Genomic DNA, 17,733 nt, shown 5'->3' with positions numbered 1-17,733 from the left:
AAAACGTTGAAAAGACACTTTTACATTTACAACTACCAAAACATTAAGTACATGTTTTACATCTTGCCGATTTTGATTGAGCTATCCATGTACACCACTCTCCTTATGTACAAAAGCGCCATAAATATCACCTACAACATGTTACACATACAACTATAAGAAAATAATTGTTAGAAATACTGATAGATAGGTGTCGGGTTTGTAAATGTAATCAACTATATGCAATTATGCATAATTGCATATGCCTATTGTGTGTATATTTAATTAAAAGCTTATGTATGTAACTTTTTTAGGTATTTACTAGTATTTAAATATTTAATTAGAAGTATGTACATACGTGAAAACATAAATTAGTGAGTCAAGATTTGTATTGTACGGGAATCTATTTAGTTTGAACCAATTTAATATACATATTATATTATAGAACATTGAATGTTGAATGTTGTACAGTATTAAAATTTGTATTTTTAACTTCCTCCTATGTAATATTCTAGTAATAAAATATTTTTTCCTATCTATCAATTCTAGATTACAAAAGAAACTCACAATTGTAAATTGGGTGCTTGGAGGGTGACGGGCTAAAATAAGACGTACAAATGTTGCTTTCTGTTTTAAAACTAGAAAAGCTTTTGAGATATTTGAAAGCAACGTTTCATAAAATTTGTTTAGAAATTTAATTAACAAATTATATGTAGTTTTACATGTGAACATAAAAAAGCATCTCTAAATATTTGAAAAGTATAGATTCTTAAATAAAGTTCAACTTTTATTTAGAGTCATTAGATAAAATTATAATGTCATATACGTTATTTAACTTTTTTAAATTTAATTTTAATTTAATAAATTTATATTATTATTATTTTTTATTTAATTTTGTAGACATTAATAATTGATAATTTTAATAATATAATTATCGAAACTAATATTTTTTATATTTTATATTAGTTTTTATCTTTCAAATTAAATTTTAAAGTTTTTACAATAATTTTTTTTAATGTAATATGTTTTTATTAAATCATATTTTTTAATAGAATTTTTATCATATAACGAATAAAATTTGGTTATAATGATTTTTGTGTAGAATTTTAATCATATAACGTTTTTAATAAATTAATGTTTTGAAAACTGGACCGGATGTCAAACCGGTATTCTTAATAAAAAAAATTAAAAAAAATAGAGTCTATAATAAGTTATCAAAATTATATATCAGAAAAATAATTGTATAAAAATTACAATGATATTATGCATATTTTTAAGTTAGATTAACAAAAACAAACGATATATAGATTGATAATTAAATTGCTTAGCAATTTTAGTGTATAACTAAAATATTCGAGCAAAACATTAAAGCATAAGTACAATGACAATGCAGACATATCCCGGGTGAATAAAAAAATCAAAAAAAAAGAACAAACTTAGCGAGCTCTCTAATAGATGATGTATCAATTTTTCAACTTCCTGGTCACTGTTAGCCTGAATTTAAACGACCACTTATATAAATTCATCTTTTTTAGTTGTTTAATTTTTACCTGGTTAAATTTTGTCAACTTATGATATTATAAAATTTTAACATGTCATTAATTATATATGTTTTCAACGTATAACGCGGATAATATTCTAGTTATATATATATATATATATATATAGTTGTATTGTCTATTTCCTGACAACAAATTATAACATGTGAAAAGTCCGACTAATATTTGTTAGAGTTGTATCGGAATTAGTATGTTATAAAATACATAATATAACTAGTAATTTTTCAAAGAAATATGTTCACACGACACGAAATGATGTTTCATGTTTAAACATAATGTGGTTCGTGGCTATCTAAATCTTGTTAAAAATTGTCTGTGTTAGTTTGTTTATGTCTCATGGCTTGTTATTGGATTGTTTTACTATTGTTATCAGACATCACATTTTGATTAGAATGTGTCTTTTGGTAGTGTATCATATTAGTCGTCTACCCATGACATGGTTGAGACTACATAAAAAAAACATTATGAAGTGTAGCTCACCTTTCATTGTTGAGATTTTTCTCGTGTCTTGAGTTTCTTATCATTGACACACATTTTTTACTTATTTTTTATAATACTCGTAGTTAATGTAGCAGAATTAGTCTAGAATTATATTGTTTTGTTTCAATTGTAATTGTAATTTTTGGGTACTAGTGTCTTGTTAGCTACTAGGTATGTTAATACAAATATAACTTTTGTCGTTAAAAAATAAATAAATAGGCTTCTTAAACAGACCATTCAAAATACAATATTTTATGTACAATGTACAACTTTGTTATTACATAGTAGAAAGTTATATGTAGGGAAAAAAATGAAAATAATTATAATAATAAAAATAAAACTAAAGAACGGCATTATGTCCCCGGAACCATATTGAATCTCCATCATCCCACTCCATAAGGATTATGATGTCGGTAAAATACCTTCACTTAATACCCACATGATTTAGACATCCTTACGGATCGAACCCGCATTTTTCAACTTCACATAACCTACATTGGTAACGAGTATCACTCCATCTATTAATGGATTAGTAAAGAAGGTGAAAAGAGATACTCGCATAAAAATATCTGATTGATATTCGAACTTACATGTAACACCTCAAGATTTTAAAAGGTAAACAAATAAATTTTTATTATTGTTATGCTTTTAAAATAACTTTCTAGTAATTAAAATTGAGCTATGATGTTATATATTAGTTATAAGCTTAATAACTAACGGGCATAATACCTATTCATTTTCTTTTAATTTTTCTCTTAACATTGAGAAGTTTTAGTTCCACGGTTCTACCTAAATCCAAAAATCTTTAATAATAATAATAATAATAATAATAATAATAATAATAATAATAATAATAATAATAATTTACTCCAACTTTTTTAAAAATTTAAAGTGGGGATAAAAATGTGTAGGTGTGTGTTAAAACATACAAAATAAAATAAGAGAAAAATTAAGTATTTTAACATTCGTTAGTTGATTAGACCGAAAACGTAAATGGAGCAATATTTTTGGACCAAAAGTAGGGATAATATAAGTAATTTTGTGACCACAACAGAGACCATAGTTGTAATTTACTTTTTCATATTATTTCTTCTTTTAACTCCCTTTTTCTTTCAAATTTCTATTATTACTTTTCTTATGATTCTAACTCAAAACTAAATTTGAGTATTTGGTGAAATTTTAAGGCTGTTTGAATTTGACATATTCTATGTCTTTGTTATATAAGTTTGAATATTGGATTACTTTTGCAAATATAAGACATTGGCATAGAATGTGACTTTTGTGGATGTGTCATCTTGAATTGACACATGATTTAGATAAATTGATTCAAAGTATATCAAAATATTTTTTACATCAAATTAACCTTTTTTTCTCCTAAACTAAGTTGAATGTTTATGATGAAACATAACCTATTATTATAGTTGTTGAGTTTTCATCATTCTAAAAAATTAATGCATTTTCTATACACCCAAATACGGAGTATGATATTTGTCCTTTGTGATGATAGTAATATACGTTTGTTGATTAATATTGTTATTTGTTTATTATTATCAAATTGATTATATTAAAGAAAAATTATAAAACAATCACCATCAAAATGGGTGTTTGGAGAGTGATAGGATTGAAAAGGACTTTCTGTGTTGAAATTAGGAAAGCCTTCAAAACTTTGAAAGCAACATCACATATAATTCTTCATTAAATAGCTAATTGCATTTATTAGCACTATATGCGTGATTTATAAACATTATATAATCCATATAGTCTTGTGTTATTTTACTAGTAAATGTTCTATTTAATTACGTTTTTCTTTAACTAAATTTTGTTGTGCGACATAAATTGTTATTGCTTTAAGAAAAGAAAGTGATTTTGTTATGAAAATTTCTCAAAACTCCATAATGTATGAAAGAGAGTATAAGTAATAGAAAACCAATTAGTCATTATAATTACAAAAGGATTAAAAGCGATGTTATTGTCTAACTTGGACAGGGTTAATAATGAGGTAGGTGTAGGTGTCCATTTTGACAAAATCGTAACTTCGTAAGGAATAAGTCCTTGTTTTTAATTCCAATTTTTAGTTCTGCTATATTTTTGTTTTGTCTTGTCTTTGAAAAGCAATATTATCATGTGAATTTGTTGTTGTTGTTGTCGACTTATCTGACAAATTGGCATACTTTGTCATTTTCTATTACCCTTTTAGGTACATGAGAAGCAATCGTGTAAGATTTTTTTTGTTTAAAGTAATTGAAATATGTAACTATTATGGTCGTCCTCAAAATTTATAGGTATTGGTTGAGTACTAAAAAAGAGGTTCATAGGCTAAGCGTAACAAATTATATATGTATATATTTTTTGAACAACAAGTTTATATTATACAAGCTAATATTTAAAAACGATGATAAATGTTGTATCAATAAACATAACAAAAGTTATTTTTCAATAAACTAAAAAAAATACAAAATCATAAAAATAAAAGTTTGCAATGAATCGTTATCTACATAAAATAAAAACAAGAAAAAAATATCACCTGCAAATTAAAAGAAAGGTGGGGACAAGGACAATTTGTGATCACTTTGACAGAATGAGAGCATCGCTTGACTTAGATTATTATGACTGCTTAAACATTTTTTTCCCTTTATAAGACGGTAAAAGTTTTAATTTTTTTTTTTTAAAAAAAGGCCCCCTAAAAAAACAGGTCTCGCCCCGTTGTCCACTTTGTCCACCCTATAGACCGACCATGGTAACTATTTATAAGTCTCAACTCAAGAGATGATACTACTGAATACACCTCTATGTCAATGGTGAGATTACTTTGCAATACATTCACTGATATGGAGACGACCAGTTGCAGTGAACAGTATACCACGTTAATATGGAAGATTACATATTAAGATGACAAAAGTAAATAAATAAAGACAATTCAAATATAAAGTACTTGTAAAGTAAATTTGGTGAGAGAATATGTAATTTTCAAGTGTAATTTATTTATTAATGTCAAATAAATTACAAGGTTGTTGCGGAACCAAGATAATACAATAATGTAAACAACCTATGAAATACAACTGATCTATACTTGGAAATTCTCTTAACAATCGAAACACTTAAAGTTGTGAAATATTCTTTTTTGCGATTGAGAGAATATTGCACAAGTTCACCAAGAATGCAAACGTCTAAGAATGCAAAGTGTTTTATTGGTTATGCAAAGACCTCTGTTTATAGGCAAAGCATTTGGATATCAACCTTGCCATACAAATATGGTTGAGAGCATTTAAGGAAGTGTAATAAATTCCTTCAAAATGCATGATAAAGTTAGACATAAAGTCACTTTATCCAACTTGTTTTTTTGTAAACAAAAAGGTCTTCTTCATAATCAGTGTAAAACTTTTACACTAATGCTTCTCTAGTCTTGATCCGAGTAAAACACTTAATGGGCTTCGCTGCCACAAATGTTTCCTATCTTTCATTTGTTGTCTTTGACTTCAACTGGAATGTCTTCAGTTCTTGATCAGATCTCAACTGGAGTGAAGCTCCAGTGACATCAATTGTACACCGGCCACTGGACTTCTATTATTTCTGGACAAATCTTCTTGTCTCCAGATTCAACTGGAGACGCTCTAGTTTATCAGTAAGCTGGACCTAACACTTTTAAATTATATTTTTAGTACTTCTTAATGTATATAGAATACTTTGAAACTTCTTAATGTATATAGAATACTTTGAAATTATCAATCAACGAGTTAATATCCCAACGGTAAGGAAGTTTTCCTATGAGGATATGAATTCAGGGAGACTTAGATTTGAATATAAGGGGCAAGGTTTCCTTTTAATATATTGTCGTGCTTTTGAACGGATTATTAGAGCGTTTTTTCTCATATTAGATACTGGGTGAGAGAGCTCTCTAGCGTGAACCACTGAACCCAGTTAAAATAACATAGTTTATATTATTCATTGTGATATTTAATCTGCAACTGTAAAAAAAATGCTTATATATGAAAAAGTTATTTCTTATATTCTTTTTTTTAAATCAAATATGATCTTTAGTTTATAAAACAACAATTTAATTTGATTGAGTATAAATTCATGTTTATCTATGTATTATTTGTGATTATAAACTGTTTTGCGGTCTATTATTGATTATATCATATTATACAATTACAAGACTAAAATATTTTGTTCATAGTATTTATAGGTTTGTAAAAGTTGTAGAGTATATATTTTAGAGCAAATTACACTTTTCGTCCCTGAAGTTGGCACGTTTTTCATTTTTGATCCCTAAACTTTAAAAATTACAATTTTGACCCTAAAGTTGGCCAATTTTTTCAATAATCGTCCTTTAGCCTTACGACGTTAAAAAATGGCCGTTAATGTGCGCACGTGCTAGACACGTGAGGGCACTAATGTCATTTCACCTTACACCGAGGGGCGAAAAGTGAAAAAATAGCTACTTGAAGGACGAAAAGTGAAAAAATAGCTACTTGAGGGACGAAAAATGAAAATCATACAAATAAATTTATTCTTCCATTCTTTCTTTTCCGATCATCTTTTCCAATGAAATTTTCCGACTAGACATTTATTTTCCTTTTACCCCCAAGCCTCTACAATCACCACCACCTAATAACCACCACCAACAGCCTCGCTACCAGCCACCGCCGTCTATAACCACCACGAGCAACTGCCACCCACAGCCATCGCCGCCTATAATTACCACCAGCCACCGCCACTACAATCAACACCAACCACCACCGCCTACAATCACCACCAGCCACCACCGCTTACAAGTACCACCAAACACCGCCATCTACAGTCACCTTCAACCACCGCCGTCTACATTCACCACCAACCAACCGCCGCCACCTAGAATCACCACCATCCACCGTCTTCCTTTCAGTTAAAATCAAAATTTAGAAAAGAAAAAAAAAGATGACTGACATGTTTAAACTATAATTTGTTTGATTGGTTGTGTTTTGAATGTCATGAATTTGAGTAAATGATTTTGTTTGTGGTATAGATTTGGATTCATAGTCGGAAAATTCCATCGGTAAAAATGATCGGAGAAGATGATCGGAAAAGAAAGAATGGAAGAATAAGTTTATTTGTATGATTTTTATTTTTCGTCCCTCAAGTAGCTATTTTTCCACTTTTTGTCCCTTAAGTAACTAATTTTTCACTTTTCATCCCTCGGTGTAAAGTGAAATGACATTATTGCCCTCACGTGTCTAGCACGTGCGTACGTTAACGGCTATTTTTTAACGTCGTAAGGCCAGAGGACGATTATTGAAAAAATTGGCCAACTTTGGGTCAAAATTGTAATTTTTAAAGTTTAGGGATCAAAAGTAAAAAATATGTCAACATTAGGGACGAAAAGTGTAATTTACTCTATATTTTAACAAACTAGACAGCAAATTTTGTTTGCTTGCTCTGTTTGTAGTTTCCAAACCGTAAATGAATACATTAATAGCAGTTATTAGTCAAAAATTGTGATAGCCTTGGCTTTTCATGAACTCTATGAGTTATTTAAATAAGCTTTTGAAAATGGTTTGTAGCTTATGGAAAAATAACTTATATAGGTAATCATACATTTTTTAAATTATAATATATTAATTATTTTACACCACTTAACACTCATAAGCTACAATCTACTCGTAATAGTTACTAAAAGACATGTATATCTAGGGGTTTGACTATTGTAAAACAAATGTAAAAGTAAAACATTCTCGTATAAGACAACATTTTGATTTTTGGATCATAATAAAGTTGATGCATCACTATTCAGAAAACACAAGTAGATATATTGATGCATAATTATTTTCATGATACACTAAGAAAAACATATTGTTTATTTTAAGATTTGTCTTATTATATATATATATTTTATATAGGGGACCCTTATTTTAAGAATCCATTTTTTTGTAATAACCGTGAGAACTCTTAAATTTTATATTAGATCACGTGTTTTTTTTTTCATTCACATGTGAAACGTTCTAAAAATATATGTTGTAAAATAAATTTTTTTTCAAAATCTTATATATAGTCATTTGTCACATGTGAACAGAAAACGTTAACAAATTCATTCACATGTTCACGAAAGGCTACTTTGAAGGTATTTTCAAAAATTTTCTTTTACAACATACATTTTTATATCATTTCATATGTGAATGAACAAAAAAAAACATGTGAACAAACATATAAGTTAAGAGTTCTCATGGTTCTTACAAAACAAATTAAAAAAAAAGTGAGTATGCAATTGCTATTTACCTAAACTTAGTATATAACTCCTTTCATACTAACTTTTTGATATTTATTGCATAATGAATAAATGGTTGGGCAATAAAAGGAATAGTGTAGCAAGTAATGTAGATTATTGATGTAAAAGATATAGTGTAGTAATTTTAGAAATTAAAAGGTAGATATTATAAATTTATTTTATTAGATTCAATCTTCATGCCGAGCAAGACTGAAGGTCATTTTCTACCTTTGGTATAACCTGTAAACAGTCTCTCTACCTTTGGTAGGGGTAAGACTGTCTACTTATCAACCCCATACACCATCAAAGAAGGTATTGAAACCCAAAACCCATAAAATACGACATTGAGAGTCACTTTCACTTTCTGTTGGGTATCAAATTTGCTTATGAATATTGTTGAAAATATTAGTAAGAATATTTTAGGTATTTATTTATTAAAAAGTTAAAAGAAAGGATGTATAATTTGTTTTATAAAAGAGTAAAAGTACTATATGGTTTTGTTAATTTAAGTCTTAAAAAGCCATTATTTAGGTGATTATTTTTTAGATATGTGGTGATTTAATTAGGATAATTGATTGGTTATAGCTAATGATATTCAATCTAATTAGTTTGAGACATTTTCGGTTTTATTTGAGGTTTAAGTTTGATTTCTATGAATGGATTTTTTTTTTATATAAATACTTATATCGACCCATGATTTATATTTTGTTGGCTAAAGTATATACAGATGTTGGATATTGTAAAACAAGTATTAAAGTAAAACAAACAAGACAAGATTTTAACAATTAGATCATGGTTAAATTAATGCACGAAGATTTACGAGGCAATTGATGCTTGATGACTTTATGACGCACGGTGATTTTCAGTAAATAGAAACTTATTGTTTTATTTGTTTTACTATAATACCTGTTTTATTTTACTTAGAGAAGATTTTATCATTATACAACGAGCTCCTCATGTCGTATCACGACTAAATATTAACACTACATTCTTGAGTGTTTTTTTTTTCTCATAGGATAAGAAAAGGAATGATAGGAAATTATTTTAAATTTTCATTCTTGAGTTTTCTTTATAAACAAAAAGATAGGAAAACACCGAAAACTTAAGACTTTTAAGTCATAAAGTTTTCTTGTTAATTTTAACATGATTGTGATGGAAAAGAAATGATTAATATGTGAAATTACCACTCGATCTTTAAATTTACATCAAATACTCATTTTTCAAAGATTATATGTGTAAAATTATACAATATCATTTTTCTTTTCTTTCCTTTTATTTAAACTTAACAATGCAATTAAATATTTCTTTTCTTGTCATTTCTTTGATTTTTTTTAAACTTAGAAGTTTCTTTTCTTTTACCTTCCATATCTAATCTTATCGATTTTTTATAAAACTCGAAAATAAAGTGTAAAAGAAATTGATGATAACTTTGGTTTGGATAGGGCAATACAACTTCAGCTCATCTTCTCAACCATAGCCACATTTCTCCGTTAAAATTCAATCTTGAAAACTCTAAAAAACACAACAAAAATGGCAACTTTTTCTGCATCATCATCACCAACAATCACATGTTACACAGTTTACAAATCCCACAAAAACCCAAAAACCATTTTCTCCAATTCATTAGCTATTAACAGAAAACAGTCAGCCCATAATTCTTGCATTGGCATTCCTAATTCTTATCCTAACTCACCATTAACACTAAAAAGATTTATCAAGATAAGAGCTTTTTCTGCCACTGAAGAAGAAACAACAGTGATTCCTGACCAAGGGGAAGCTGAGCCTGAGCCTGAGCCCACTGTTTCTGTTCCAGTTTCACCTTCTGATATCCTTACCATGTTTTTTCAGGTTAGTTTTTAATGCACAGCAAGTGTTTGATTTAAGTCCTAAGAGAGAATTTTAGAAAATAGAACAATGTATCTCGTTTGGAAGTATAGTTTTTGACTTGATTTTGTGGATAAAGGAGAAAGATGAGTTGGGTATTTGTAAAGTTGTCATCTTTATTGTCATACAGCTTAGTTCTTTTGGATTTTTAAGCTATGAAAACCATCTCCAAGGTGACCTAGTGGTAACGTGTCCTGTTTGCCATGGAAATACCGGTATCGTGTACATCAGAGCCAAAACCTGACTTTCCCTGAGTAGCTTGAACAGGGATTCCTCTCCTTTTGACCATTTTACCATTGAGCTATAATAAAAGTTTGTGTATCTTAACCGGATTTGTTTTGAAATACTAACGATATTTGATGTTTGTTTTTTTATATGGAGGCTGAGGGAACAATGAGTGAAGGGGCTATTCCTTCCGTGACAAGTGCTTTAGAGGTAAATATAACTTGCTTTCAGTTTCGTACATATAGTAAGTTGATGTAGTTTTTCATGGGTATAAATATAATGGCGGATAAATTTAATATCTGGAAACCAGTACGTGACTTGATATAAATTAAGTCTTGTGCATTGATGGCAATCGTAGTTAGAGGCTTGCTAATAGTTTCAACATTAGATACCGAGTGTTTTCTAAGTATGCTAATTGTTTAGGAACTACATCCATTTGCTACTGAAAAACCATCTCAAGGTTTGTTCCAGATGCAAGAAAGAAATGGGTTTATAAAAAGAAAGTACACAGACTATGTGAATAGAGGACAATGAGAAGTTGGTTTAGGATTTATATAAAACTAAATTTCTATATATTTAGATTAAGATATAATACCATCTCCAAGATGGTTTAGAGGACAACATCTTGACATCTTTACAAGACATCTCTGGTTCGTAACCTGCTAGGTACAATCTTGGGGTGGCCAGGGAAAGGTACGGAATTAGCCACAAATGCCCCGGTTAGGCTGCATACATATGAGTAACGAAAAGAATTTGCCTTCCCCGGGTGACCTTAAAATGGAAAACCTCATCCGTTATATTTGTTTATCGTTTTCTGATAAGCATTTGCGTTAAAGTAGGGAATTTTCATATTGAGTCGACTAGGGGTTTTGATATTATTTATTCTTGTTTGTTTATAGATAAGGGTTAGGAATAGGAGTGAAAGCGTGTTTAATTTTGAATAAGATATACAAAGACCGATTGGACACCTTTGGGAGAGTTACCAACCTCTTGACTACAAGTTGAAATCATCACAATTCACTGTTTTAAGTTCAATTTACTTCCAGTTCTTATCACATGATCTGATGTCATGCATATATGTGTTCCTTTCTTCATTTCAGGAGACGGATGGCATCTCAGACTTAAGAGTCCAAGTTCATGAGGGTATTGCAAGTGTCGAGGTGAGCTGGTTTAATGAATTACTTATGTTTTCTGTTATTCAATGGGACAACATGTTGAATAAAATATTACCGAATGTTGTTTTGTTTTGATTTAGCTAAAGAAGAAAACGACAGTGCAAGCTACTGGAGTGGCTTCTAATTTGGTTGAGATCATACAGAGCTCTGGATTCAAGTTACAAGCACTAAATTTGAGCTTTGAGGATGAAGATGCCAACTAAATATTCGATTTCATTTGTTTATTCCTCAAAAATGATGAATCAAGGGTGTCCTCATCCTTATAGTCGAGGTATCTTAAATTTCTTACTGATACTATTTTTCAAGATGTTTTTTTAGTTATGGAAGATATGTAGAGTTATCATTTGATCCACAAGATCCAGTTTTAATGTTGTATTTGGCTAGCCTATAATGTGTTCTGCAGAGCTATTAAAAGACTGAAATTTTCGGTATTAAAGATTGTTGCTTGCCATAATACTACATTACTACTACAATACTACAACTGTCAATTGTCAAATAAAATGCATGACCCCTTGTTCTGCATAATCTTATGCTATATACTTAATATACATTCAAAGTTATAGTACAACACACTACTACTGTTAATAGTTAGACTTGGATAGTAACAAAGTGCCTAAACAAGGAAACAGCAAGTTTCTGGATGGTCTTGTGTATAACCGTCATCAAATCATTAGAAATAGTTTTGAGCGGGTGTTTCTTGTATGTTTTCTTATACTGTGTGCTTCAAAATCTAAAATTACTTGGTATGCGATCACATGGGGTATAAATTTAACATCTTAACCTCTACAATTTGCTACTCATTTCGCGACTAAATCATACAATGGGTTGATCAAGAGCCAATGATCTATTACCCCATGTTTTAAAGATCAGTTGGGATATTGAGCTGGCCGCTCTACCACTTAAACCGGTTCGACACGTTGGAGTGGTCTCAAAAACTAGAATAATAAACAATACTTGTTAAAATGATATCCTGAGAATAGTTTTGGATTGTTTGGTTAATGAGCCCAGTCTTGTTGACAAGTTCTGCTTTAAGATCTTATGTTTAGAGTTGCCAGTGCCATACATTGCCTAGAACTACTCTTTAACCAGAATCTAGCCAACTATAAATTGATCCCTTGTTTTCTTATATACAATCTATAAAATAAACTGATGACTTCCAGCAATATTCCTTCACACTGAGTGCCTTCTCAACGAAAGAAAAGAAATGGTTCACTGGTGTAGCCCGTTGATACTAAAAACTGTTGGGCCAAATACACGGGTTATAAGAAATTGTCTTAACTTTTCAAAAGTAACAGAACGAAATTTATGAAACAGCCTAAACCCAAAACATGGGACTTGTCACCTGGTCACCCCCTTCACGTTTTTAAGCCGCCTTTGATGACATACTACACGTGTGGGAGAGAAGGTGAAACGCCCCAAAGGCAGGGTGAGACTCATGATGTAAAGCCGGAGTGAGCCCAGACACTGAGACGCACGTATGAATGGGCATGTTCCAGTTTTTAACAACTTTTGTTACTTTGAGTGAAGAATTGTAACATAATGTAGCCTATATTCGACAAAATTAGTTACAAGTCGGTTAGTTCAGTTTTATGTATGTTAGTTACTAGTTAGCTGACTTGCAGTTTACTTACTTTTCACATGTATGGTCATTCCTTTTGGATCATTTCAATCGCACGAGTATGGTCATTCCTTTTCATAGCACAAAATTTGCAATTCGAAGCAGATGGCGGAAGAATTTGATATTTTGACCGGAACATTTTTTCTTAATAAACGAAGCCGCCGACTCACTAATGGCAAGACCCATGCCCCATGAAGTCTTTGACTCTTCTTCCATCGCTTTGCCAAAATTTATCTTTTCATCAAGTTCATCACAAAATACGCTTCCTTTGCAACAGTCCTTATACTTCCAAACCTGCAAAACCTTAAAACAGATAAAACCACACAAAACATCTGCCCAATGTTTCATTTCCCAAGCTATCTTCAACTCCTCATAAGCACAGCAAACTGAAAGAGTTAATCATACATTTATATTTAGTATCATCATGAATGCATATACGACAAAATGCTATTTTAGTTGGCCTCCAAACAGTTTCTTTTGTTTCAAGATATGAAACTGTTCTTTCTAATCATATTAAGGAATTACTATATGTATAGACAGCTCAAACATAAAGTTTTAAACAACACTTTTCTGCAAGGCAATTTTAAATAACTCTTTCATTGGGCAATAACTCTTTCATTGTGCAGATTGAAATTATGTATTGAAAACCTTAATCACTTGGCAGTTGGCAATAAAGTGTTACCGGGTTTTTTATACTAACCCATACACATTCCATACCTATTATAAGTAATCAACACGCTACATTTAAAAAAAAAGAATCAATATACACCTTTACGACACTCCAATTAAGATAACTGGGTAGTGTCTCATTGTCCATGTTTAATTAAGAAATCTCAGTCCCCGGCCTCTTTTTTCTGATCCATTAAACAAAGCACCATGTCTACGAATAAATAGGAAGAGGTTATAGACCTGATTTTATTACATGAAAGTTCCAAAGCCTTGCCAGAAGGTTGTTCAAAAGAGAAATACTACGTACCTTGATGAACCTACTGGTTGCATGATTGGATAATCAACTTGCTTTCATGGTTGGTATTCGAATACACTGCAAAATATATCGCCCTGGATTATATAAGAAACTTGTGTTAAGATGAAAGAGATCGACAAACTTCTAACCACCACAATCTACTCCAAAACTTCTGAGATATCATAAAATTGCACTAACTAAACTAAAGATTATGTTCTCAAGACTTTTTGTTAACCGCATGCCCACCCGCCACAAATTGACCCTTGGAAACATTAATCCTCACTTTGTCCGGTTTTTACCATCTTTGAAGAAACAAAATAACACCTCTTTTTGATCAATGTTCGGTTGCTGCTATATATCTGGAATTTAGCTAGTTTGAAAAATGGCTGACTGTCCATGACCCTATTGATTATTCGTTGGCTGAGTTTACAAACCACAACCCTACATTAAATTTATTTTTTATCAAAGACCAAAAGAGCTATATATGTAAAATAAATTAAAAATATCCTAAATTTAAAATTAGTAGGAGACCCGAAATGGAATAAGACCAGATTATATGAAAGACTATAACATGACAACGCCAACCATTTCCTTCCTACAGCAACACATCAAACTGACCAATCAGGAGGTTCCATTTGCAGTGGCTTGGATTATTCTTCCCTACATTGATAATATACAAACTTTTTATATAATGATGTGTAAAAAGAATTATCACCAATGTAATGGTAAAAGACACAAAGTTTTAGTTACGTGCTCATCAGCAGAAAGGTACCACCATTGATTTTTAGAAAACCCGATTTTTTAGATATACACAAATCAAAATATATAAAACACCGTTGTCAAGATTTATAGATAAATCAAAATATAATTATTAATCTACCAAATCACCAAAAAATCAGATTAAAACCTTAAATTGAAAGTTGAAAATACCTGTTTTTTGATCGAGTGGTTGTGATAGAGGTTTTTCGAGCGTAAATCCTTCTGGCAAAAAATGAAACACGTCTTCAAAGTCGAAAATCAGATTAAAACCCTATATCAAAAATCTAAAAATAAGAATAGAGAAAAAATCGTAAAGTTATGAATAAGAAGTATCCCTTAGCTTTAATTAATCTAAATCTTCAAAGAAATATTTGATATTTAGAATCTTTAAGGATGATTGGGAGCTTGAATTTAAAAACCAATTATTTGAAAATAAAGAAGAAAAATTGAATATATAAACTATAAAGAGCAAAGATCTTTGTGAGAGAAGTTTTTTGATTAATTGTTATTGCTACATAATTTTCATTCTTTGTTTTACAGTGAAGTTATTTGTTTGAATTATTTTATTTTACGTTACGTTTGATTTTTTTTAAAAGCAAAGGGGAGGCTGTCACTTGACAGTTGTTTATAAATAATTAGTGTTAGGAACCTTAAGGAGAGAGATTATCACATTAGATTAGAAGTGCTGGTATGATGCTAATATAGCAAAACTGAGCAATTTTCATCTCATAATTATTGGGAGTAGCCTTACATAGCAGAAAAAGGTGCGACTTTGAATGGAAACGATGTGATGTTTACATGTGAAAGAAAACCTTTTATTATCATATGTGCTGGGACTAAAAATGTTAAAAAAATAAAAATACGAATGTTCATTACCTCGTCCCAATAAAGAACAATAAACAAGAACAAAAGATAGAGAAGAATGGAGAATAATATTTTATTCATTTGGTATATATAGTTATAAGCTGGAGTATTTTTTAAAAAAATAATCTCCTAATCATAAAAATAATTACCATTCAATATATGAACATCCATTCCATATATAATATTTATAACAAGAGAAATGATAATTGAACCACTGTTTCTTATTAATTTACCACAAAATATAAGATTTTCAGCATACAATAAGTCAGTGTTTCATATGCGGTAAATCTATATTTGTGGTGGTACAATTATACTTCCCCTAATAATGTAACTCATCAATCTCATTTCATTTTTACACACCATAGTCGACCACCGCTCAAGAAAGCAGTGACGACTGCTAGAAACCGCCTGTAACTACCACAAAATCCACCAGAAATTGTTTAAAGCCACCCGAAACTATTCACTACTAGCCCTTTTCATGCATTCTTTATACCCAGATCAAAATCATTGACTTTGCTACCACTAAAGCCAAACATATCCTACTCCACTAACAAGTCCAAAAAGCACAATAACAACTCCAAAAAGCACTCTTGATTAATAATGGAAACAAGAAAGAAAAAAAAAAAGAAGTTATTTCAAAGTATACAAAATTTATATCATCTTTTTATCATTCCAAAAACAAAAATAACATAAGAATCAACAGATCTAATTAACTTAGTTAAAAGAATCACATCTACGCCGGATCTCACCATTTCGGCCAGTTTTCACACCATGAAAACTCAACTTCTCAATGGCTCGACCAAATGCTTCAAAAAACGCCTTCTGATCTCTTGCATATAGCTCGACAAAAGGCCTTGTCCTTGGATCCATCATCATAGCTCGATCCGATCTCAAAACACCTAATCCTTTAGGCAAATTCTTATAATACGAATTATCAAAGTTCCTTGGTGTCATTATATCATTAAAAACCGACAACGAAGGATTTTTCTTATAATCCTTACACGCGTTCCTTAACCCTGACGCGTACTTAGGATTATAAGAAGGATCATATTGTGTCGTATTACTGTAATTATATATATCATTACTTATTTCACTACAATGTGAAAATCCAATAGTATGTGCTCCAGTCAATGCCACCATTTCCTGAACAGAAAAACCAATAGATTTAAATATCGTGATTATTCTGTTCATGGACATGTGTGGTGTTGGCAAGACATTTTGAGCACGTGAAGCACGTGACATTTTCCCGTCACGTCTTCCAAGATAAACTTTGTAAACTGGCCCGCCCATCATGACGACTAAGTTTCTTGCCGCGACAGCTAAAATGTCCGCGCATGAAACAACGCCAGGGCAGGCCAGTTCAAGAGCGGTTTTGGCACGTACAACAACGTCAAAACCGTCTCCTGGGAGTGAGAGGTTGATATCTGCGTCACGTTCGGCTTTGTTGAATGGGGTTGAGGAAATGAGGATGGATGCGTCGCATCCTTCGACTAAACAATCATGAAAGAAGAGACGTAAGGCGGCTCCGGCGGTTGTCGGGGAATTTATTTGTTTGTTTGTAGTTGTGTCTTGCATGATTTGTTCGAATCTTGGACATGTTTTTTGGTAGAATGTGGTCGTGAGAGGTTGTGAAGATGTAATGGTGAGGGAAATGAAAAAGATTGTTAGTAATGTGAGTGATTTTAGAGTGATTTGTTTCATGGTTTGAGAATGAGTGGAAGATATGATGAGCTAAAGAAATGAAATGGTGTGATGATGGGTTTTAATGTTTCTATCAATGATTATATTATTGTTGTTATTTTTGTTTCTTCCATTTTTCAATTTTAAAATGGTTTCTTTTGAATAACAGACAAGTCAATGTACTATTATTGTGTCATTGGTGGTATCATTACATTATATTTTAATTGTAAATTATCAATTTATGAAAAAACTCAATTCTCGATATTTATGAGAAAACTCTCTTATGAGATTGGAAATCAAGATCT

General features: G+C 30.7%; 2 protein-coding genes and 1 long non-coding RNA gene across 7 annotated transcripts; 1 reads left to right on the top strand and 2 right to left on the bottom strand.

The window, feature by feature from the left end:
* The first annotated feature begins 9,683 nt into the window (after positions 1 to 9,683).
* On the top strand, positions 9,684 to 11,979 carry LOC122603552. Its single transcript, XM_043776279.1, has 4 exons — positions 9,684 to 10,107; positions 10,525 to 10,578; positions 11,469 to 11,528; positions 11,624 to 11,979. The coding sequence occupies exons 1-4, from the start codon at positions 9,790 to 9,792 to the stop codon at positions 11,744 to 11,746; spliced, it is 555 nt and encodes a 184-aa protein (XP_043632214.1). The 5' UTR covers positions 9,684 to 9,789; the 3' UTR covers positions 11,747 to 11,979.
* A 538-nt stretch (positions 11,980 to 12,517) lies between these two features.
* Positions 12,518 to 15,285, bottom strand: LOC122605916. Of its 5 annotated transcripts, XR_006324748.1 has the most exons (6): positions 15,056 to 15,285; positions 14,674 to 14,785; positions 14,138 to 14,220; positions 13,931 to 14,041; positions 13,175 to 13,547; positions 12,518 to 13,089 (listed from the first exon to the last, which is right to left on the bottom strand). It is a non-coding gene; the product is annotated as an uncharacterized LOC122605916 (long non-coding RNA). The 5 variants fall into 5 exon arrangements; XR_006324745.1 differs by having other exon boundaries at positions 12,518 to 13,547; XR_006324747.1 differs by having other exon boundaries at positions 12,518 to 13,547; positions 14,711 to 14,785.
* A 1,032-nt stretch (positions 15,286 to 16,317) lies between these two features.
* LOC122605783 (peroxidase 63-like) lies at positions 16,318 to 17,494 on the bottom strand. Its single transcript, XM_043778739.1, has one exon. It carries the CDS (start codon positions 17,447 to 17,449, stop codon positions 16,463 to 16,465), a length of 987 nt encoding a protein of 328 aa, XP_043634674.1. The 5' UTR covers positions 17,450 to 17,494; the 3' UTR covers positions 16,318 to 16,462.
* Positions 17,495 to 17,733: the final 239 nt, after the last annotated feature.

This window comes from Erigeron canadensis, chromosome 6, assembly GCF_010389155.1.
Source record: "Erigeron canadensis isolate Cc75 chromosome 6, C_canadensis_v1, whole genome shotgun sequence".
Lineage (NCBI taxonomy): Eukaryota > Viridiplantae > Streptophyta > Magnoliopsida > Asterales > Asteraceae > Erigeron > Erigeron canadensis.
Note: the sequence above shows the minus strand (reverse complement) of the source record. Positions and strands in the feature narration are given on the sequence as shown.